The sequence below is a fragment of the Balaenoptera borealis genome (genome assembly GCF_965194805.1).
Source record: "Balaenoptera borealis genome assembly, chromosome: 12".
Classification (NCBI taxonomy): Eukaryota; Metazoa; Chordata; class Mammalia; order Artiodactyla; family Balaenopteridae; genus Balaenoptera; species Balaenoptera borealis.
Genome location: NC_138869.1, coordinates 28,641,426 through 28,666,477, shown reverse-complemented (window position 1 = coordinate 28,666,477; position 25,052 = coordinate 28,641,426). Strand labels below are relative to the sequence as shown.

The 25,052-nt window shown below is 40.6% G+C and overlaps 1 protein-coding gene across 27 annotated transcripts in view; it reads right to left on the bottom strand.

Annotated features, from left to right (window-relative positions):
- Positions 1 to 1,974: 1,974 nt before the first annotated feature.
- Positions 1,975 to 25,052, bottom strand: part of MAGI1 (membrane associated guanylate kinase, WW and PDZ domain containing 1) — a 612,719-nt gene continuing 589,641 nt past the window's right edge. For 10 of the 27 annotated variants that reach the window (XM_082344616.1, XM_082344618.1, XM_082344627.1 and 7 more), the window contains 6 exons: positions 22,179 to 22,382; positions 13,400 to 13,493; positions 13,204 to 13,264; positions 12,090 to 12,233; positions 9,652 to 9,790; positions 1,975 to 5,583 (listed from right to left, as the gene is read on the bottom strand). In XM_082344616.1, coding sequence (XP_082200742.1) covers positions 4,829 to 5,583; positions 9,652 to 9,790; positions 12,090 to 12,233; positions 13,204 to 13,264; positions 13,400 to 13,493; positions 22,179 to 22,382 — 1,397 coding nt within the window. In that variant the 3' untranslated portion in view covers positions 1,975 to 4,828. Of the gene's footprint in view, positions 5,584 to 7,504; positions 7,594 to 9,651; positions 9,791 to 12,089; positions 12,234 to 13,203; positions 13,265 to 13,399; positions 13,494 to 22,178; positions 22,383 to 25,052 lie in introns of all 27 variants that reach the window. The other 17 variants (XM_082344636.1, XM_082344640.1, XM_082344642.1 and 14 more) reach the window with 7 other exon arrangements.

The following is a 25,052-nucleotide window of genomic DNA, read 5'->3' as shown; positions in this document are numbered from 1 at the left end:
AATTACCCAGCCCATAAAAACTAACCACCCCATATTTCAGGGCCTCTTGCCTTCTGAAATGGCCCACACTCTGCGGAGTGTTTTTCTCCCTTGGCCACTCTCACTTTCTGAGGTGACCCCATGCCCTAGCGCCACTCTTGCCTTTTGAGATGATCGCATTCTGCCTACGGAATGTGGATCTCTCTAAATAAATCCACTTCTTACCTATCACTTTGTCTCTCACTGAATTCCTTCTGTGATGAGACATAAAGAACCTGAGTTTCATTAAGTTCTGAGACCAGTCCTGAGATCTCAGTGAAAAGACAGTGGGTTCAAGTCCCAATCTGAGTTGTGCGGTTTCATCACCTTAAATGTTAAATCTATGTACTTTCAAAAAGACCTTGCACTTTGGCTTTAGTGATCACTTAGTGCCTGCACTAGAGAAGTAAAATCATACCACTCCTGCCCCCGACAATGAGCACAATGATTAAAGACATCACTGGGTGGAACTAGTCAAAACATTTTCACAGAAGGCCCACTCCTGCAAAAAGAAAAAGAAAAAGAACTGTGTTGGAAAGGGCCAGCTTTGTCATTCTTCTTCTTAGACGTTTATAATGACACATATTCCAAAAGCACTAGCATCTTATTGTGCTGAAAACCCACATGCTGATGACGTTGAGGGATGATAAGAGAAATCACCTGGAGGAACTTGGAAGGGCTCTTCCTTTCATGATTGATGCAGACCACCTAAGGTGGTCTCAGACTGCCCACAAGCAGGAAAAATCCTGAGAGCTCTCACTGAGTCTCAGTACCTTCTTTTTGGTGTGACCATTTATGGCAGGCAAAGAACTTGTGCGATATAAGGGTTTTACAAATAGTTTCAATTGTCAGTTAAGTCAGGGACCATTTTAGATACCAAAAGAGATATTTGGGAAGTGAGCAGTGTCCATAATCACCATGCCGGTGACAAAATAAAGCAACATACTATCACACAATACCGTTTTGAGTGCCCAGGAACTCAGGCTCTGTAGGAAAATCCTAATTACTAAGCCATACAAAGGAACAATCCAAAAACTGCAAGGAAATTGGAAAGGGTTACAAACTACATGATCAACCAGAATACATGTTGAATCACTCACTAACTGATTAGCCTTTTCATCTAGTTAAAAGTATGTCTAAATCCACATACATCTCTATCTCCAAAAGATACGTTTTGAGATTATTTTCATCTTAACTTGCAAAGCGAGGCATTTTGGATTCCTATTTCAAAACACTGGTAAGTGTAATTTTTATACTTGTGAAGTAGTATGAACCACATTGTTCATTAACTTTATAGTTAAAACAGAAGTCCTTCTTCCCCATTTTAATAGAGAAAATATTTCTTCGTTTTGATTGGAAAATAAACCAGGACAATGAAAAGGAGTAGAATACAGACTGCCATGAAGAAAATCCTCCTCAAAAAAAAGTTTAGTGCATTTACTGGGGATTTTTCTGATTGTCAGAGGTGTGCTAAGCACTTGCATTTCCTTTTACAACTCCATGACGTCTGCCCCTTCAAAGATGAGGAAACTGATTCTTAAAAAGAGGTTAAGGAACTGGCCCAATATCACACAGTTAGGAGGTGATGAAACTCTTGGCTTGACAGGTTTTGCTTTATCACCAGGGTTCTATGCAATACCATGCAGTTCAAACTTTCACATGCATTCATATTAGCTGGGGATCTTGTTTAAAGCACATTCTGACTCAGCAGGTCGAGGGCGGGACCTGAGACTCTGAATTTCTAACATGCTCCCCACTGACGAGGAGGGAGCTGGTCCATGGACCAAACTTTGAGTAGCAAGGCACAATACTACCGCAAGACCGTAATTCCTTCCCTTTCAACAGAATGGTATGACACTTCATCGCACTGGGAGCCAGACACTCTCTCTTGGTTACGTGACCCTGATATATTTGAGACAACACGGAGACAAGAAAGATATCAATCCAGAGGCAATCGTGGTTATGGAATGCATACATTTCCATGTATTTTTTACAGTAAAAATGCATTAAAAAATCTTTCACAAAAGAAACTTAAAAAATACAAGTAGGGTGTTCAGTTCTCCCCACAAACTTCTTTCAGGCATTGACTGTGTCATGGGTGGGAGGGAGGTTCCTATAGGGTTTGATTTAATCATACAAAATACTCATCCATATCATCTCTCATCAAGACATGTACATGAAGTGGGGAACTAGGGAAAGTAGGCTCAAAAGAATCAGTCTCCAATTTAAGGTTACAGTAGTTCAGAGAAAATACTACCTTTCTGCTTAATGCATAGTCCCTCTACAGTACGATATTTCCAAAGCAACTCTGATATATGGAACTCAGATGGCACTGCCACATCAAAAGTCTTCACAGACGGAGCCAAGCCCAGGCGGGTAGCACATAGATTTTAAGATGTCAAGTATCATCTCTGACAACAAGAAAGACATCAAAATGTTAACTTCACGATGTACTCCAAAAATCCGCCTCTTGATTTCATTTATTTAAACCTCTGGACCAAAATTGAAAGCATCGATCATTTAACATCATGGATTTGGCTAGAAAGAGTGAGAGAATTTCTAGCAGTGGAGCCTTAGGAATAAAATCCCCAAGTTGGCTCTTAGGAAATTGATGAAAAAAGAACATCATTATTCAGCTCCGCCTTACTACTGTAGTTCCATGTATGCTCTGTATGGAAAACTCTGAAGATAAAAATAGCAGTCACAGACTTTTTCCTCTTTTTTAGCTATAGAAATGTACAGTTGTGTCCGTTCCAGGAAAGGAACTTGGTTTGTGCATGTCCACACAATGACAGCTATTCATTCTAATGTTATGTATAAACCCATAAGTCAAATAAAGCTATGAACAATGTAATATTTATATATGCATAGTGTTTTATAAAAAGATTGGCCCACATACTGCTTTTCATCAATACAGAAAGAGCATTAAGTCCATAGCACACCACAAGAAATGAATGAAGAACAGAAATGCAAACAAGTGCTTAATAATTCACAAGCAGGCTCACCATGGAGGAAATGATGATATTCAAACCAACTAAAGCTTTAGAGAATTACTTATATAGTCTCCCATTTTTAAAACAGCTTTACATACCTGATTTAGTTTACAGTAAAATATATCCCAATGAATCAATTTGTTCCATATTCAGAAATATAAACACATATCACATTCCTCACAGCTAAATTTTTTGTCATAAATTCTCTTTTATACAAGAAAAAAAGGCAACAGTTGTTTGTTTTTAAAACAGGCTCTATTAATTACAATTTTTAACTCTGTACACATGGTAATTGGCTGGTTTTCTCCATTTTTTTTCTTTTTCCTTTTTTTTTTTTTTTTTTAAACAGTACCATGAGAACAACAGTGATTGACTTGCAAAGTTTTGTGTCTGTATGGAAAATGCAAAACAGTACTATGGAAATACACAATGCATCATAAGCAGCGGTTTGCTGCAGTGGTCCAACAGGTACAAGCAAAGGTTTTGGCTCAGCTAGGCAGTAATCCATTTCAACTGCATCCTGGGGCTACAGCCGACCCAACCAAACCTCCTGTGAGATAGCAAAAGAATGGGTCTTTTATCAAAGAAAAATCACTATGTTTTGCTCTGTCGAAAGACTCAAAGAACAGGGTCATAAGGGCAGAGGTTTGCCAGCTAGATCTAGAACCACTGAAATCGCATCCTTCTCTCCCTTTCAATCATCCTGGAGACTTTCATTATGGTTCCAAAGGAAAACTGGCATTTCTAAAAATGAGCATGCCCAACCCTCATTTCTTTTAAACATTAACAGAGAGGTTCCTTCCAACAAGGCTTACTCCCTTCTCCCCAGTTTGGCAAAGGGCAACCGCGGGCTTATGCTAAAAGGGGGGAAACATACTTTCTCTACTGGCAATTCTTAGGACTCCTCACACCGGGCACACTGTCCCCCATTCCATCTCCTATTCGGCCTCAAATCAGGCAAGACAACACAGAAGGTGTCTGTTATCCATTCCTTCCAGTAGTTGAGCACAGCTGTGATGGCACTGCCTTAATGAAATCTTATTAGATGTTGGTGACGTTAAAGAACCTGAGCATCTGTGCTTGGGCTGCATTTGGGTAATGGCGGCCAACCTTCTCCTCTGGGCACCTTTCTACAGCCAGGGAGAGTACGAACTGTTTTCGGAACCAACTATCACTTGAGAACATAACATTTCCTTGTGCTGTGTCGTTTAACTATAAATATCCTTCATTTGCGATAGTAGTCTCTTCATAGTTTGCTTAATTTTAGGATCCTCGGCAATCCTAATCCATTCCAAAGAGTCCTCAGCTTTTACAAATATAATTTTTGCCTTTTTGCTCTTTCCTTTTTTTTCAAGAAAAACTCCTAACTACAGTATAGCACTACATCACTACATAAGTCTCTATCAAATTAATTAAACTTGATCAATGATTTTCCTTACTTAGAGAAAATGATCAACAGCCCCATTTTACCAGGAGAGAAAAAGATCGCTCCCCGCAAAAGGGAACAATTCTTGACAATTCTACAGTTTATGTAGAAACAAAATTTATATTCCTTGGGGGCAGCATTTGGCAAATAATTTCCAAAAACATATGCATTTAAAAATACTTTCTTTAATATGATACATCAGGCACAACACTTTTCATATATATATATTTTTTCTTATAAGATTTCAAATGCATCAAATGTTTGTCGCAAGTCAGAGGATCATCAGGCTGACGTCAGACGCTTCACTAGGTAAGAAACTAAATGATTTCAGGTCTGTGAGCTTCCTCTTAGAACCTTTGACACGGTAAAGGCTGGAATGTGATTCAGGGTCTCAGATACTGAGGTCGGTGCTACATTCTTTGTAAGGTCGCCTTCTCTGCTCCGCGGGATGTCTGGAACTTCGGCCGGCATCCTGTTTCAGACTCGTCTCGTCCCTCTCTCGGTGGCTCCCTTTGTCCTCTTTGCTCCTTTTCTCCAGGGACCGCTCTCTCCTCCGCTCGGGGGACCTGGTCCGCCTCCGGTCTGTGGATTTGGCTCTCCTTTCGGGCGAGCTTCCTCGCTTGCGCTCGGGAGATCTTCTCTGATCCAAGAGTCTCTCGAGAGACCTCCGCCGCCGGCCGGGGGAGCCGTCCCTCCGGCGGGTTGGGGACCGCTCTCGCCTCCTCTCCGGGGAAACCTCCCTCCTCTTCTCCTGCTTCTCCCTCCTCTCCAAAGTGTTGTCAGCGCTCCTCGTGCCTTCCCTCCGCTTCTCCGGAGACCTTCTCTTGGGGCCATTGGTCACCATCCGCTCGGGTTGGGCATCTCTTCGTCCCTCGGGTGCCCGGTCCTTGGGTCGGCAAGCCCCACTGTCGGGTTTTCTAGAAGTTCCGTTCCATGTGTGATGTTCATTGGGTTGTCTGCTGTACTCTCTGCTGCCTTTGGGATCTCTCACGTGTGCCCGCTTTTCCCCATGTGGTGATGATTTGTGAAGATCGGGTGGGTAACTGGACTCCAATGATGGATGCTGTCGGCGGTCGGGGGGCGCGGCCCTCACTTCCGGAACACCTTGTGGACCGGTGGGAGGGCCGTTCCCGTCGCTGCTGGGGTCTGCGAGGAAGAGAAACCAGAGCAACAGTTTGGTACCAAGGACCTCGGCTCCTGTCTCCACCCGCACACGTGAGATCCCATTAGTCACAACAAACAAACGACTGTTACAGCAGTCAGAATCAAAGCCAACTGACTCTTGGTTAATTTAAGTATAACTGCAACTAGTCAGGGTTAAAAAAACTGGTACTTGTGGCTTTCCACAGCTAGCCTACTGTTCTTTACACTCATAGATCATTAAAGAACTTGTAACATCAGTCATGAGTTTAGTCTTTAAAGGCACAACCCAAATAGTCTGTCTAAAAGTATCAAAATGTCCCCACCCTATCTCCTGCTCTTTTTTCCCCACTCTACCCCCCCTTCCTCCCTGACCCACCCCCCAGACCCCAGCCCCCATGACAGAAAATATTCCTTTCTTTAAAGAATATTGTTTTAATTTGCTTAAAAACAACCTGGGCTATTGACCTGGAGGGGCATGAGGGAACTTTCTGGGGGAATGTAAAGACTTTATGTTTTGATCTGGGTGGGGATTAACGAGTGCATAGAGAGGTAAAAATTCACTGCACTGGACCCTCAGGCTTTATGCATTTTACTGTAAGCAAAGTATACTTCTATTTAAAAACAAAAATTATCCAGCCTGGTGATTACAGAGGCAACACAGCCAGATGTTGATGATGGGCAATTGTGACATTATGGGAGGGTCCATTAAACATTCTCTCTACCTTTGTGAATGTTGTTCAACTATTTTCTTTACTTTTGCATAAGTTTAAGGAACTGTTTTTAAACTGTGGAGTCTTCTGACAGATAAAAGGGAGTGGAAGAGAGGTTGTCAGGTACACATTTGACATTAGATGGGGTTCGGATAGAGGCACTTTTCTTGATGCTATAGAAGCAGCCATAATTACATCTTTGAGCCATGAAGTCACTGGACAGCTTCTTACAACCTCAAGTTGTCTATAGATTAAAAAGCAGGGCAACCCACAGGGCTCCTATTTACTGTTAAACTATTTGAAATGATGCTGCAAATGTTTTAGGTAGCATCCCTGATTTATGACAGCTCTTTTCAAAACAGGGATGCTTTGTCACACCTAAACCCAGCAAGTCATACACACTATTGCATTCCAGGCAAAGCACCTGAAATGATGTGCTGCAGCGTGGAGGGCAAACCAGGGCCACAGTCACAGGGGCGAAGGAATCACGGGTGCCCCCTTAAGGATCTTTCATGAGCCAACAAGGTCAACATTAAGCAATTAGTCTCTTTCACGAACCGTCTCCCAAAACCTAGGGTGGTTTTTAACAAAAGCAGGAATATAGCCTAGAGCAGGAATCAGTAAACTTTTTCTGTAAAGGGCCAAAGAGTAAAATATTCATGGTTTGGCAGGCTGCATAGTTTGTCACAACTGTTCACCTGCCACTATGGTGCAAAAGCAGCCGTGGACAACACATAAAAGAAATGGGCATGGCGATGTGCCACTAAAACTTTACGTACAAAAACAGGCTCGGACAAGATTTGGTCTGTGGGCTGTCATTTGCCAAGAGATAACTGGGTAGGAAATCGCATCTTCCTGTCTATCAAAGCCCTATCCCTCTAAGTCTTGTGAGCTTTGTGATCTGAGGTTTGTTTTTTCTGAATGCTGGGTAGGCTTCTAGAATTAACACACGCAGAAGCTTATGAAGTCATTTTAGGATCTAGGTGAGGAAAGGGGCTTCAATGACTATCATAAATCTAACCTTGGGATTTCTTACACCTACTTTTAAGAGAAGGGAGAGTAAGACTTCCATAGGGTCAGCGGTGTACTTACAATTCAAAGAACGCAGGGTGCTCAGAATGAATTGCCAAACATATCAAAATAGAGCTAAAGCAGAAGCAATGAGGAAATTAGGCCACAGCACAGAAACACCTAGTATTGATTGAGCTACAAACCGTAGTTTGATTATGGCCCATAAGGTAGAAGCAAGCCTCCCCGAGCTTTTCATTTCTCATACATGCAGCGATATTAGGAGGTATCATCGCTGTAGAAGGGAGGGCCCAGCACCAAGAACAGTCAGAGAGAAAGAGAAAGAGAGAAAGAGAAAAAGTTGAACGTTTAGATTCCCTATAACAAAGAGGAAAGAAAAAAAAAAAAGTCTGCATTTGTTAACATAGGGCAAAGAGAGTTTATTTGTCCAGTCAGACAGTCTAAGGCAACACTCAAATAAGGCTGCAGAGACCAAAATCAGAACAGTGACGTTTTCAGACAGCCAGATAAGGTGACTTGAGAACCCAGACAATGGATGCATCCTTTTTTCTTTTTCTTTTTTTTTCTTTTTCAAACAACTGGAACAATGACAGGCTGGCATAGGAGAGCATTAACAATAAACAACAAAAGAACAAAGTTCCCTCCCTCCATCCCCCCTCCCCCAAGACCACGGCAGTTAAATTAAGTACAAAAAACTCATTACAAAAATAGCCTCACAGAGAAGCAGGTTCCAATCAAGTCAGAAAAATATTGGAACTTAACATATTATAACCCATCTGTGACTCTAATCAATAGAATTAGAGAGATTTAGTCCCAATGACACATGGAGACATTACAGTAGCACAACCCTGGCATGTTCAACCCTTCTTGGAAAAAAACGGTGTATTTCAATGATCTTTATTTTTAGCCCAAAGAACATTTGTTAGTGTTGGATTTTCATCCTCAGTGCAACAGACATAGGTTTTGAGAAGGTACACAGGTTACTGACGATGACTCGCAAATGAAAGCTCACATCCAACAGAAGCATAGGGAAGACAGAAAAGGGAGACAATGTTACACAGTTTCAGTGGCATCGATACACCTATGGTCAAGGTTTGGTACAGTGCACAGCTGTGGCATCTTAATGTTGTCAAAACACCTCCCCCATGGTTGGCCATGTCTCAAGGGGCCTCATCTGATACCCATCCCCCCCCCCACCTTGGGCCCCTTGTATTTTGTGCCTGCATGAATGCCCAACACCTGGGAAGGCTGTCCTTCGAAGGGGTTATCCTTCTCCTCGAGCTGCATCTGAATTAAGTATCTCATCAAGTCCAAAATGCAACTGGGAATTGTGCCAAATGACTTTCAGAGAAGAGGGTGACAACAGATAAATCCCTAATAAAGGGGACCAACGTATATGGGGACCATTCAATCACAGTTTCTATAGAAACTTTTGTAGACCTTTGGTTGGGAAGAAAAGCCCTACATCTAGGGCATAGCTTTTTTTTTTTTTTTTTTAATTTTAAAGAAGAATCTCAAATAAATAGGACGTAATTATTATAATATACAATATTTCACCATCAGAACACTAGGCTAGGTGAAGAGCATTACTGTTTCGTCAAATCATGTCTACAGATATGGCAAAGGAACTCTATGTAAAAGCTGGCTTTCCTCACAGGAAAGGTATAGTAACATGTTTCCCTCACGATGGGCACTGGGAATCGATTTCATCCTTCATCACCTAAAAACATATGGTTAATATACCAACAGTTTTGTTTGTTTTGTAGCAGTGGGCTCAGGTGGTCTGATGTGGGGTAGGGGCCAGTGGTGGGGGATGCAGAAGTATTGCATACAGAGCATCAAGGAGGTGAGCAAGGCCCCCAAATCATCTCCAAATTTCACGCCTCTTAAATAAAGATATCAAGTAACCAAAAAAGAAAGAGAGAGAAAAAAAAGAATTGTGCCTCAACATATCACTCAGGAAACCTGCTTTCCTGCTTCTTAAAAGGAGTAGAGTCATTTTGTGCTAAGAATTGGATCTGAGAAACAGTTTGGCACAGTTCAAACAAACATTCCTTCGCTCTTGGTCGGACTAGACAAAATGTTCTCTCTGATTATCAGAAAGGGGGCTATAAAGAGCTCGTCTTAGGCCATGCCCCAGTCCACGTAAGCAAGCAAAAGGATGAAATGTGTAGAGATTTCAGAACAAGCGAGGCAAATAATCACATGGTGCGAGAGGCTGGTAAGACACTGGTGAATAGGGGAAACAAAAAGACTTTCCTGCTGCAGTTCTGGAGACAAATTCATGGAGTCATGCCAGGGAAGGAAGGAATGTTTTCATAGTTTGACCCACCATATTCTGGTACGGAGCCGTCTCCCCGCTTCAGAAACAGACGCACTCTGCGGCCACCATTCTTAATCAGTTCAATAGCCCGAGAATGCTTCATGTTTTTGGTGGTCTCGCCATTGATCTCTAAAATTTCATCACCAACCTGCCAAAGCAAGAGAGAGCCAAGTGAGAAGATCACAAAAGGGTTTCATCAGCTATTGAGGTGCTTTGTAATTTTAAATTCTTTCATTTATTGACTCACTAACTATTTATTGAACATGTTCCAGAAAAATCTTCTATTGTTTAGGATACAGCAGTGAAAAAACCCCCAAATCCCTGTCCTCATGGAGATGATATTCTAGCGGGGGAAAGACAATAAGAAAATTATAAAAATGCATGTACACTAGAGAGTGTTAAGTGCTAAAAAAAATAAAGTAGCAAAGGGAATATTAATTGTTGAGGGGAGGCGGATGTGGCAGACAGTTTCTAGGATGGCTCCCAATGATCCCTGCCTCCTTGAATTCATATGCTGTGTAATCTCCTTTCCTTTGGATGTGGGCTGGAATTAGTCACTTACTTCTAACAAACAATATGGCAAATGTGATGGGAGGTCAATTCAAAGATAAGGTTACAAAATGGTTTTGGCTTCTTTTTTAAAAAATATTTTATTTATTAAAAAAAAATGTTTTTTCAGCCACAACTCACGGCCTGCAGGATCTCAGTTCCCTGAGCAGGGATTGAACCCACACCCCCTGCAGTGGAAGCACAGAATCTTAACCACTGGACCACCAGGGAAGTCCCTTGGCTTCTGTCTTACTTGCCCTCTTTTGTTCTCTCAATTGTTCATTCTGATGCATGCTGTGAGATGCCCTACAGAGTCTACGATAAGGACGGCTCGGGCCAACAGCCCAAAATGCACTAATCCTACCAACAACCCTGTGAGTGAGCTTTAGAGGCAGATCCTTCCCCAGCTGAGCCTTCAGATGAGACCACACTCCTGGCTGATACATTGATTGCAGCATTTACTATGAGGCAGCTACTATTCCAGGCACTGGAGGCAAAGGAGTAAACAGGACAGGCCAGATCCTTGCTCTCATGGAGCACATATTCTAGAAGGTAGAAGAGGAAAGGACTGGCTTTGGAGTTTAAAGGACTAAATTTGAGTCCTATCACTTGTTAGCTAAGTGATCTTGGCTAAGTCCTTTACTTTTTGGAGTTCACTTCCTCATCTGTATAAGGGGAGGATAACAACCCATGCCTACCGTGCTGAGGGGGTCCAATCGAATATTACAATATGTCTTGTGAACTATACAACATTATACAAAATATCATAATAGTGGTATTTCTTTCAATTGAAAACTTTTTTAAGTGAGTAAAGACATGGAAAAGCATATGCCATATGTTTGAAATATAAACAAAAGGAATATAAACTACCGTATATGCACAAATTATGCATGTATATGCATAGAGGAAGGATATACAAGAAACTGATATATAGTTTGACCCTGGAAACTGTATTTTCACTATGCACCAGTTTCCTCTAATTTTTAAAAATCACATTCATGGTCTACTTTCTCAATTAAAAAAAAAACCTCATTAAAAAATTCAGTCTGAAGAAACATAAAATTCAAGGTTCTGTCTTAAGTTACAAGCATTAAATTCCCCACCTTTGGTCACTCTTTGCCCTCTTTCTGCTCAGGGCTAATTTTAATCACTTTTTTGATTTCCTGACCTGACTTTCAATTTCTTTAATTCCTTGCAAATTGTTCCCTATGTATGTCTCCATCTATGCCCCCTATCTCTAATGAGCAGATGATTTTTTCTTTTCTAATCATCTGGTCTGCCCAGGAGAGCAACATATTCATACATGGTAAGAGGTATTAGATATCTAAACAGAACAGATTGGACTTTTGGCACATGTGCATTTAAAATTTGCAGCTTTGACGACTACCTAGTGACCCTGAATAGTCACGCCATGGACTCCTTGACCCTCTGCTAACGTAGAGTGTTAAATCATTCCCGAGGCCTAGGGGGAGGTGGCAGTGACTAGCTACAGACTGAATGGAGCTCACCACCCAGAACCTACAGAACCACACGGCTTCCTGCTCTTGAAGCATGCTGGGATACCCAGGAATCCCTGGGAAGTGATGTGCCTGCCCCATGAGATTAAGTAAAAGAACTATGGAGATGGGATTCAGACAATATCCATGTTAATAAGTTCATAAGTGACTTTAATCCTTCACTCAACCTCAGAGTTGGAAGAGCTCACCTAACTTTAGCAGCTACAGCTAACTATGCTTGAGGGAGAGATTTATGCTAGGGTGGGAGTCCTGCACTTGGAGTGTCCTGAAAGCTCTAGAAACATGTAATTCTCATGAACGTGCAGGTTCTAACCATAGGATGTCAAGAATTCACTGCAGATGACTTCTTTATGTCCACTCCAGACGCCTCTCCCTACTTACCCTCATCTTTCCACACCTTTCTGCAGGACCATCCTCTGCTAAGCGCAGAACATAGAGGTCCATGTTATACTCTCGGCCCCCTCGAAGACTAAAGCCAAATCCCTTGGCTCCTCTTTCCAGTTCCACAGTGTAAAAATCTTGCTCCTATTCAAAGAAATTAAGTGCAGTCATTCTGGGAGGACTTAAATCCACACACATCTCTCTCTCTCTCTTCCCCAACGTTCTCCATTATGCTCATTTGACACAAAGGCACAGTTTCTACCCCCTTCTTGGTGATTCTTGATTGTTTATTAATATCAATTAACCTTAGGAGTTTGGAGATCCGGAATGTGAAAACATTCATGAGTGTGCATACAGATTGCGTGCCAACATGCATATATTAAAGTTTAATCGGTGAGGCTGCGACTTGCGTTTGGGGCAGGAAAATCCTTCATTAAATAATACCATCCGGCACACTGCTGGGTATTCAGCCTCCCTGCCCAACGTACGAAAACATCTCATCGTTAGGATACCAACAACTACCTCCACACATCCGGACCGTGGTACCCATGCTAATTAAGGAGAATCAGGAATGGATTAGGGAAGGCTCTAAGAAGGCCAGTGTGTGTGTGTGGGGAAACCTATTTAACTCTGTATCACCCCATGTTTCCCAAATTTGCTTCACCTGCTATTATTTGTGCACCCTCCATTACCACCTTGTGTGACAGGTAGGTAGCCTTAAGGGGTCTCACCTGAAATTCACAAGTCTGAGAAACACCTTAACAAAAAGACATTTTCTTGACATAAATGCCTTTATGAGTACCATGAGCAGACATGAGCTGTTCTGCTCTTTCTCTGATCACCAATCCTTGAAATAATTATAGCTTTTTATTTGTTTGGGTTTCCCCCCTGCCCCACCTAGAAAACGATGTCTAGGAATATTTTTCAAAGGTAGTAAAATAAAATGTCATTTCCTTGACAAACCAATATGAGTACATGTTTAGTATATACACCTCACAAAAGGTTATTTATTTTAATTGAGGGTACCTTATAGAAGATACCTGGTAAAAATAGCTTTAGAAAGTTGGAAGGAAACACACCAAGCCAACAAGGAAAAAAGAGAAATGGCCCTCACCTGTGTTACCTGGGGTGCTTTGAACTCAAACTGAGATTCCGGCTTTGGTTTGGTGGTATTCCTGCCAAAGCGAGAGAAAAAAGTATAAGAGCAACCCACAGGGGGACAGAGAAAGAATCAAGGAGGAGCACTGTCACAACAGAAGTTACTTTTTTTCCCCTTGAAAGTAACAAAAGAAACCAAAGCCATGTCTGACCTGGTCTCCTGGGCCCCTTGCTGCGAAGGGGTGTGTGTGGTGGTGATGGTGGCAATCTTCTCCGCATTGGTCAGCAAAGTGGCATTCGAAGACTCTGCAGGGTAAGACAGAGCATCAGGAAATGAAGGCCCCAGAGAAGACACTGTCACACCAGGAGGTGTGCAGAAGCCTCACCTGTGAATTCTATCTGGCTTCTCCGTCACCACTTCAAACAGTTTTGAACTGAATTTCTCAACAAGAGTTTAAAGGACCATTCTAAGATCTTCTATGATGTGAGCCACGTACACCCCCATTACCCTCCTCCCAATCAGACATCTCCGCAAATGAAATAAAGAGTTTACCCAAGAAAATGGTACTTTAAAATTGTAGCCAAGGTAGATGCCTCTCACTCTTCCCCCATCACTTATAAAGGGCAGTCCCATCAAATCATGGCACCATACCAGAATTATTTCCCATAATTCTACAGGCTGATAATGTCTCTGCTAATGTTCCCTGCAATTTATCACCAATCTTTAGTGAGTCTGCTTGATTTTCTCATGTGACTATTAAAATCAAAAGTGCGTTAACATCTTGTTAAACACACACGCAGATAACATCTACTTTCTTCCCCAAAGCTTTTAATGAAGCACAACTAAAAATGTGGAATTCTTGTGAGACCTTGCCTAGATTCACTCATGAAGAGTTAATTTTAAAACCTGCATTAGTTAGAGCTGGAGTTTATAAATCTAAGCTGTACAGATCAGGAAGCCACCCTAATGTAATGAATATGATTATATTCTTATGAAAACTGTCTTTCTTCTCCACTAAACACATTCATAAGCAACTTCATTAATCTCTGGGAGGTTGGAGACCCAGAATTTGAAAACACTCATGAACATGCCTATAGATTGCAAACCAACATGTATATATGAAAATATAATCATTCACATTGTAATAGTTATATGTTCTATTACTAATTATTTCTCCCTTAAGGTCAAGGCAGATAGTAAGCAACTATGAGCAAGTTACACTATTAATATTTATTTTTAGGTTGACTGTTTGGAACTTGGCACACGTTTTCTAATCAAGAAAATGCTAAATGTGGTGGTGAAGTTCTTAGACTAGCCTATAAATGCCCATTTAATTCACAGTGTGCTGTGAAGTCTAGAAGTGTCTAGGAGTCCTGTGGTTCACAGTAGGCACTCCAGTGTTTGTGGAATACATGTATCTACCCATCATGTATAACCAAGTTTCTATGGACATCTCACTAATCCCAATTTTTTGGGATTTTACTTTCCTAAAGTAAAATCCCCAAAAATCTTCTATTTTACTTTCCTAAAAATACTACTTCCATTTTACTTTCCTAAAAATACTACTCAGATTAGGTCTGACTTCCTGTTATTTTATTTTCATTACACATAGGCGTTAAAAGCAAGGGCTGGAGATCAGACCCAGGTTCAAATCCCTTTGTCCCCCACTCATTAGCTGTGTGCCTTGTTTTCCTCATCTGATAGAAGGGGATGATGGCAATAATTCCCTTTTCTTGGGTAAAAATATATAAAATGTTTAGCACAGTACCTGACATGTAGTAAGCACTCAATACACACTGACTGTAGCTGTGGCCCTTGCTACTACTTCTACTTTGTATTTATTACTGTGGTAACGTGTATAAGTTACTTAAACTCTCTGCAAAATTAGAAAGTTGAAATACGATTTTAACAGTTTCTATTCCAGCTCTAAAGATTACAATCTGGATAGCGAAGGTGCAAGATTAGTAAGAAAATGTAACTAGATCAGGTGAACTAAAATGTGAATCCAGTTCATGCTTTAGGATGATGTCTCCCACAGAATTTGTTTTACCAAATGTTGCTCCAGATTCTGAGGGAACAGTAATCTGTGGTCAAATAGGGTGAAAAATCGTGGGTGAAACAGAGAGAAATGTTTCTGTGTGTCTGTGTTTTGTTTCTCCTGTGGACCCTTAACTGTGCCAATACGCTTTGTGACCCTCCAAGGTGGGGAGGTGGTACTTCTTAAGCTTGTCAGGCATAATAGTTACAAGGTCAGATTCTAGAGTCAGACTACCTGGCTTTGCAACCCAAACTCTGCAACTTACTGGCTGGGACTTGAAGCAAAGTTACTTAAACTTTCTATGCCTCAGTTTCCTCATCTACACATACAGTGTAACAGAAATATCTAAGAACACTGGTGCAAAGATTATCTGGGAGGAAAGTGTTTGGGCTCGTGCCTGCCACATAAAAACTGCTCAAAAAATGATGAGCATCTTTTTTTATGGGTGGCATGTATTTATTACTGTTATCACAATATTGAGTATATTATTAGTCCATTTTTATGACTGCAGTTAAGCGGCACAACCAAGGCGATAAATCTAAGTGGTATTTCATGAAGTCTGCCTGCTGTGTCCGTACAAAGGACTAGGAGACCGCACAGCCTGTCAATGTGATTTGCCAGAAGTTTCATAAACATGTGTATTTTAAAAAACTTCATATTGCTCATTGTAATTAATTTTATGGAGACTCTCTGGGAAATCACAAGATTGCTAGGGCCATGGGGAAATCATCATCAGGATACCAAAAAGAACATTTCCTTGTAATTAAAGTGATTATAATTACTGAATTGTGCAGAGGTTCCCCTTTAGAGTTCTTGGGTGTTTTGCTTTTTTTTTTAAAGCTTAAAATCAGTAAGATTTATTTATTTATTTATTTGTTTGTTTGGCTGTGCCGGGTCTCAGTTCTGGCATGTGGGATCTAGTTCCCTGACCAGGGATTGAACCTGGGCCCCCTGCATTGGGAGCCCAGAGCCTTAGCCATTGGACCACAAGGGAAGTCCCTCTCGGGTGTTTTTGGTAGCCAGAGTTTTCTAGGCAGGGCAGATCCCATTTTCAAACCATTTTAATACTTATGCCATTTTCAAGGTTTGATGAGATATAATAGATAATCACTCAACATACATATAAATAGAATTCTTTTATTAATTTTCCTTCCATCATTCCTTTGCTACTTTTCACATATTTATATGCAAGTCTGTTTTGGAATGAAGCTTAATTTTAAGCATTTCAAAAATTAACATTTAATATGCAAACGCCTAGCTGGACCCACTGAATTTTTCTCCTTTTGCCTGTTTTCCTTAATCTGTGAACAACCACCATATCTCGATTGTTTCCAACACGCCAAGCACTGTGTTAGGTGCATTATCACATGTACTATTTCATTTCATCCTCACAACTCAATGAAATAGGTGCAATTAATTACCCCCACTTTATAGATGGAGACACTGAGGCTTAGAATAAGTAGGCAACATGTCCAAGGTCTTCCAGAGAGCAAGTGGAGGCAATGGGAATTAAACCAAGGGCCTGCCTGATAGTTAACTTTTAGTTTCATTCTGTTTACAAGGGAATTATGCACTGGTATCAAGGAAATCGTATCGGATTGGTACATTCCCTTCAAATAAGCAAGTACTTTTATCTTCCTGTATAAGTACCACCAAATTCACTAAGCAGTATCACAGATTAATTAAGATACAAAATACTCTGGTTTTGACTTCTACATTTCCTGGGCCATCTCCGAGCACTAAAATAACTTTTAGTATACCCTAGATTTCCAGTATGCTTTTTAAAATATCTATTAATATAAACATATGTTTTTAAATGACCGTTTACATCTTCATTTAGAATTAAATCAAGACAGTATGTGCTGAAATTCTCTCCAGCTTTTTAAAATACAGAGATGAAGCCCATTCTCACAAATTTATATCTCTATCCCAAAGCAAAATTTGCCCCATATAATAGAAAAAATATAAAAGAAGGGCGTGATATAAGAGTATACCCTAGAGGCAGTTTTATAAAGGGGTGTCAAGGTATTTGACTTTTAAAACTCCAAGGCAGATAGATGGACAGATTGGCTGTTTTCATGATAAATTCCAAAAAGTGCCCTACATCCTTTCTTAAACAGTGTTTACACCTAGCTTTAGCTCTCCCAGAGGAATGAAAATGGATATTACTACACTTTCCACAGCAATCGTGTATCAAGACGAGCATATCATATCGTAGCTCTCAAGGCACTGTCACGGTGCCATGTTAAATCAGGGCACTAACTTCTGACAGGAGCGCCGCCTATCTCGGGTTTCAAGGTATCTCCGTGACAAGTGATTACAATTCCAACCTTGCTCCCATGTTAATATCCTTAGCCATCCTTATGGAATCCACATTACAAGGCCAAGCAAATCGACAACGGATACAATCATTCCTTTCATAAATATTTTAAGGCATAAACACATATGTCTATTAAGATAATAAAACTCTTTTAGGCCTTTGCCAAGGAAATAGCGCTATGTTGCCAAGCCCTATTACCTGTACAAGCAAATACTTTATATCAGAGAGATGTGAAGTACAAAAATAGATACATGTATATGCATAACTGAATCACTTTTGCTGTACACCTGAAACTAACACAACACTGTTAATCAGCTATACTCCAATAAAAAATAAAAATTAAAAAAAATAAAAAAAGACTTCAGGAGAAAAAACACTACATTTAAATAATATATTTTTATTTTATTTTTATTCTTTCTTTCTTTCTTTATTTTGGCCGCGCCAGGCGGCACGTGGGATCTTAGTTCCCTAACCAGGGACCTAACCCGAGCCCCCTGCAGTGAAGCGTGGAGTCTTAACCACTGGACCACCAGGGAAGTCCCTAAATAATATATTTTTAAGCTCATAAATATTTTCATTGCCTTGAACTTGATTCAAGCTGATGATTTTCCATGTCAGCCTGGCTCAGTCAGGGTCCGCTCTGTCTGATTAGAGTCTCACTCACAGTCTGACTGTGAAGTCAGACTTCACAGGGTGTTTCTTCTATATAACACAAGTGGTAGGAAGTATGTGTGGTGTAACTAGTCAAAAATCAAGTTCAAATTCAGTATGTTCAGCCATTCTGTGGGCCTTCCTGTGTTGCCATGATCAATTTCCTATCCCTTGTCCATCTCTCATAGGAGAAGAGGCTCTGCCCCCACTTTATCTCCTATCCTGGTCCCAGAGGTAGTAAAAGCAGAGACAGTGAGAACTCTGAGCCAGGCCTGTCCTAGAACTGTGAAGGCAGGACTTCGAACAACACAATAGTGCCAAATCAAGGGGGTCATGTTTCAAAGCTTTTGTTGGAGCCAGAAAGGTGAGAAGGAAACAAGAGAGGGACAGTGAGGGAAACTACTTAGAGAGAAGTGAAGCTGGAGAATCAGGTGACTGATGACAAGAAAAAAGAACATGAGCATGGGACTCCCCTGGCGGTCCAGTGGTTGACTCCGCACTTCCATTGCAGGGGGCACGGGTTTGATCCCTGGCCGGGGAACTAAGATCCCACATGTCGTGCAGTGTGGCAAAAAAAAAAAAAGAACAAGCAGCGTGAGCTAGATAAGGCAGTGGATGGGGAGTGGGTTCTAAGCACTGCCCAACCAATGGTGCATCTTCCTTTTATTTTTCTTAAATTTGATCATTTTTTAATTTAGAAAACTAAAACAATTTGTAGTAAGAAATCAAAATAATGGTTACAATGCCTTATGTAAAACAGAGGGAAAGTATATCATAAAGTCATTTGGGGACTAATGCCAGGTATAGTTTAATCCTTTAAACCGTATATTAATATTTTGGTTGTGAATTTCATTTGGGGACATTCTCGGTCATTAACTATATGCAAATCTCTCCTTAATTCATGACTCCATTAATGGTAGATAGGTGATCTCTTAGAGGCATCTCTGGATACATATTTTGCAAATATTTATCCTGAGTCGAAATAAGATTCACATGACAGGATAAAGTCAGAGAACACAAATATTAAATGACAGTTTGAAAACGATGACTTCAGTCAGTTCAATCCTTGTCACACCTTTGACTTGAATGTCTGATAAAAATAAACCTCAAGAACTTAAAATTGTTAAAATTGCTCAACCATATTGTGACATTTCAAGACTACCTTGCTTTGTAAGTTTCTCTTTGACGAACTGTGCAAAGAAAGGATGAGTTAGTCTTCTTCAACTCAGTAATGGACAAGTAACTGTAGCCCAGAAGCTCATATAAAGTGTTTAGCCTGATCTCCTCCAAGTTTGGTCTGCTTTTCTCCTGTATGACTCATAAGAGAGCCTCTTTGTGAAGTGCCTCCTTGGGTTTCCGAGAACAGTACCTTGGACAAGATGGATTTCTAAGAGCTCCAAAGCCACTCTAATGAAGAACTTCAGTCTCCTTGTGAGGATCATGGAACAAAATGCCTCTGGGCTACTGGATCCATTAAATATTAGAGTGAGAGATTGAAGGAGATCAGAGGTCCCTAACATGGAGAGAAGGCCTTCCTTTTACCTTACAATCTACCATGTCCAACACACTTTCACGGAGAGGAGGTGGATCCAGCATGATTTTCTCTTCATCAGATTGTAATGGTCACTCTCTCTCTTCTAGGTTTTTGCAAAATCCTTCTGGATTGCTCCAGCATCTCTCCATCTCTCCAGAAATCTAACTCCCCTGCCTTCACTCTAATTTCCAAGACGGCAACTTTTGGCCCCATTTAAAAGATGAGCGTTACAAACCCACCCTCTGGCTGCCAGGCTTGATTCCCTTTACCTGGACTTTGAAAATTACAAAGTAATTGGTGAAGAGTTTTATTACCATGGTGATGAATTCCTGAAATATCATGGAATGAAATCACATCCTCAGCAACACATCATTCCTTAACTACACTGTATCAACTGTAATGTTTACTTACTTTCTTCTAACCAAGATGGCCTATGATATGCCTGTCTGAATTCTACACTGTTGAAGGACTGAAGTTTTAAAAAATGTCTTTTTATTGACAACTGTTATTGGATAATCTATCTTGCTTTCTATTTTTTGGTGTTCAGGTTCTCCAAAAATATTCTCCCTTGCAGAACATTAAATTAAGTCAACAAGTACGTGCACAGGAGTATAAGTTGCTTCTGCATATTTACATCTTTCCCGATTGTGAACTCTTTTTCTAAGCCCTTCCCTTAAGGAGCACTTTCTTTCCTTCCTTCTTTTGGAAATTCTCATTCCCACATTAAGACTGACCAACATAGACCCAGCAAGTCAATTCCTGTGTCTCTTTCTTTTGGATTAATTTTTTTTTTTTCACCTCTCTGAATTTTACTTTCCCATGTATAAGTTAAAAAGAAAACAGCTTCTTTGGGGGTTATCATGACTTAATTTTTTTGAAATCTCTCCACAGCATGGAGATAAATGTATCTGAATTTATACACTACATTAGGCTCTCTCAACCATTTGTCACCGAATTTTTCTGGCCTCCTTCATCCTTTCCATTAGGAACCTATGTTCTATCATCTTGTGATCAGTTTCCTAAATTGTAATACGTTTCCAGAGTGGTGAATTGGTAGAATGGACTCTAGACCAGATGGTAAATTACTAACCATGCATTTGAGGCAGGCTGAAATAGACCATCATTCAAGGAGCTATTTTTTCCTCTACATTTGGTATGGGGTATTTTTGGCACAGAGGAACTTCTCTGTTCTTAGAACCAACGATGTTCAAATATTTATTGTTTGGTTTTAGATTTTCTTCTTCTGAAAGGCAGTCTACAGCACTTGAGTTTTAAACTAATATGGCTCACTTTCTAGCAATTAGTATATAAAAATGTTGATCTGGTGAATTACTTTCAGATAAAATCTCTGATTTTCTTATTTTATAGATCAGTGGCAGAGAGTTTTAACACAGTTCCCCCATAAATCACAGTTTCCTCTTGAGAAACACTCACTGACTTTTAGAATATATTTTATTTTATAACATATGTAGCAAGAATGAAAAAAAAAAAGACACTGAAACATTCTAGGACAACTATCACTTCTTTCCCAAGGGCAAAGTCTGCTTAGAAGGAAGTCAATATACAGGACTTAATTCTCTGAAGGATCTATATTTAGTGACATTAGCGTGTCAACTTCATTTTTATTAAATACGAATAATAAAATGAGTATTGACACTTTTTGCTGGATAATCTCTGACAGTGGGGGCTGCCCCACGTACTGTAGGAGGTTTAGAAGCATCCCTGGTCTCTACCCACTAGAGGCCATTAGCGCCCACTCCAGACAATGCCAAATGTCCCCCCAAGGGACAGAATCACCACTGTTACAAAAGAACCAAAGATTTGAATTGAACCAATCAAACAAATAAACAAGAACAGGCCTAGTTTAATGGAGGCCTGTTAAAATATCAAAAACACAGAGATTTTATTTTATTTTTATCCACAGGCAAAAATTAGGGACAAACCACATAGGCACAAATCCTAATAACCCCCCATTAAACAAAAAACTCTGATACATTCCCTTTCAGATTGAAAAAAAAAAAAGCGCACTGGCTCTGCATTGTCCTTACATAAGTTTTGTGATGTCACCATACTACGCATTCAGATTTTAGTCATCGTTTTAAAAAAAAATCTTTAATAATTGCCAGGTAGAATATCAGGCGAGCTTCACCACCTGTACTCAGACTCTTCTGCTGTTTTAAAGACAAGGGCACCAAAGCCAAAATAAATCGGAGAAAGTTAAAGATTTTCTGAAATGTTTATCTCTGTAGCAAGACAGGGTCCCAGGGCTAGAGGATGAAGTCAAGAGGGTGATGTAAGATTTAGTAACAGTGGCTCATGTTTGCTTGATGGGTATGTTCAGTTAGATACGGATAAGGCTGCCTCTAAGTCAAAACTATTCAATGACATGAACACTAATGATAGAGACAGAGCTAGAGAGAGAGACACACACAATAGGTATACTTTACCATCCCCGGGAATGATGCGCAGGGTAACTGTGTTTCCCGCTTCCTTGATGAGGTTGACAATGTCGGAATGGGACTTGTTGGTGATGGAACATCCATTTACCGCCAAGATCCGGTCTCCTACTTTCAGCTTGCCACATCGGTCAGCAGGGCTCCCCTCAATAATCCGACCTATTTTGTGAGGCATGGCCACACATGCATTGCCTGCTTTGATAGTCAGTTTCAAATTTTTTTTTTTAAGTTACATGGGAATAGAGTGAAGGGAGGAGAAAAAGGGTTGAGAAGGGAAAGAGAAGGTTAAGTGTTAATTAATTAAAGCATTAAGCAAATGTTATTAAAGGAGAACTCTGTGCCGGGGGTCAAAACATTGGCAAAGTTCCGGGCATTTGTTTAAGAAGTTACAGCCCTGAAAAATGATAGTTCGTTGCTGCAGTCCTTTCCTGATTCAAAACAAGGGGGGACCCCAAGCTTCCCTCCTTTGATCAGTGGCAAAATTTGAGATCTTTAGCAACTTCCAAAGATTCTCAAGAGCCCCAAAAATAACTTGCCGTGGGCTTATTTGGGGACTGCAAACTATTGCACGTTCTGTGTTCATGTCACATCATTTTTGCCAGGTGTTGCTTACGCTTCTGCCAATGTTTTGTTCTTTCTCCATTTAGAAAAAATAATCACTGGGCGTCTGGTGAGGCCTAAGAGTCTGCTAGTGCCAAAAATCCAATCTGAAAATGCCTAATAGACAAACACTTAGACTTCCTGCCTTCTATCCAGAATGATGAAAGGTTTAACAAAAGGGCATAATCACGAGATGAGCCAAGAAAGCACCCAACCTTGACACGTATTTTTCCTTTTATGACCTTTGCTCAATCAGCCTCTCTCATGTGCTTTCAGAGAAGGGCCCAAATGGCTCATTAGCTCTGAAATCCTCCTTGTTCCTCATAAAAATCCCCTCAAAGGAATAAGAAAATCTAGTACATACTCAGGCTGAGAACAGTGAACCAAAGCTAGGTTCAAATCATTCCTCAACCCTTTTCCTTTAATCATTTCCTTTGTCCTGATCAGTTACTACACAGCTACGATAGGAAAAACCAGGAAAAGTGCATTTGAAGAAGAAGGTTTACTGTGTGCTCTGAGGCATTTCATGTCACAACCAAGAGCGTTGGTAACTTTTAAAGAGAGGTGGAAAATTGGCTTTGACGCCTGACACAGGGCTTCCAGATAATCGCATACTGAGTTTCAAACTTTCTTAGGCATATTCACTGATTTTGAGAGTTTGTCTTTCTGGGGACTGTAAAGATAGTTGTATACTTGAGCCACTGTGGGAAAAGGTGACAAAACTAACATGGAAGATGTTGAAACTAACTGAGAGAGCTCTTCCATCCTAATTTAGAGCTTAAGGATAAAATGTGTGGGAAAATGAGCTACAATTCCTTTCAATTTCAGCATATTTGCCTGAGTCTGTATCACGGGATGTAAGGTCAAGGTCAAAGAATTTTTCAAAAGGTAGTTAAACAATCTTCTGGAACAAGCAACAAGCAGGTGTGGTGGAAAGCCTCCATACTCAAATTCAAGGTCTCGATTAAATTTAGCCCATCTCCAAGGACAAGTCCCACGGGAAAGGTATCATACAGCAGGTGGGAGGAAAGCTCTGCATAGCTCAGAAGTCTCATGCAAGGTATTAGGGAAAGTTTAATTTGTTCATTGTAAGAGCCAGAGGAAAGCAATCAAAGGCCAAACTGTGGGTGAAGTCATTCAATATTCGTTAAATAACACAGACATATCTGCCATTTCATTCTAGAAAGGGAAACTGAGAACTCTGAAATCCTGAGAACATCACAGGGTACATGAGGACAAACTATAGATCTAAAGAAAATAACTTGAGATTTCTTCCCCCCCCCGCCTTTCTTTTTATTTTTAAATTAAGCAGAAAAGTCTCCAAAACTAATTGAAAAACAAACCAAAAAACAACCTTGCCTTGAGGTCAAGTCACCCACCTCCCATGACATGCTGTGATAATGTTATTAATGGAGCTCACAGAAGCACTGTTAGTAACGGGTGTTTGTTTCGGCAGCCGCACATGCATGGACCTGGCTTAACTCACTGTCTCCTAATGAACGCACCTGCTAAATGGCTTTAGCAGGAAGCAATATACCAAGACTAAATGGAGGCAAAGGGAGTTGTACCGGAGCAGAAAGCTAACGGGAGGGAGCACCTAGCTGATGTTAGCCAACAAACGACCTGGGCCACGGGTCCTCAGACTCCTTGTGGGTAAGTCATTTGGAAACAGAGGTGAAGTACATTTCAAAGCCTGCACAGCCCTTCCCTGTCTCCCATCATATTTCAGATTAATTAACAAATGTGCTTGGGGAAAATAACAAATGATGTTTTATTTAGTGAAGAAGGTGATCATTTTTGGAGTACATACTTATAATCCATCCTAATAGGAAACAGATTCATAGATTCCTAGTTCCTGGAATCACCTGGCTTCCTATTTGTCTCAGCTATTGCACCCAGCAGAGAGTTAACCTTCTGAGAGGGTGACAACCGTGTTTCTCCATACTCTGCTGAAACCCCCAACATCTGGATGAGACAGGACGATCATCCCTGCTAGAGTTCAAGGGCAGTGAAGACAAACGGCTCCGAACTCAGATTTTAATTAGATTCTTAACCGGGCAACAGTAAACATATTATTTTAAATTAAAATTTTAAAATTTCAGACAGGGATAGAGTAGAGAAAGGACAAGATGAAGGGGCATTTCATATATATTTTTACTCCTTACACCTGTTTTTCTCCCCAGGCATTTATTTCTACAGCCATATGCTTCCTTTAAAAACTCCTACACCGGGACTTCCCTGGGGGCGCAGTGGTTAAGAATCCGC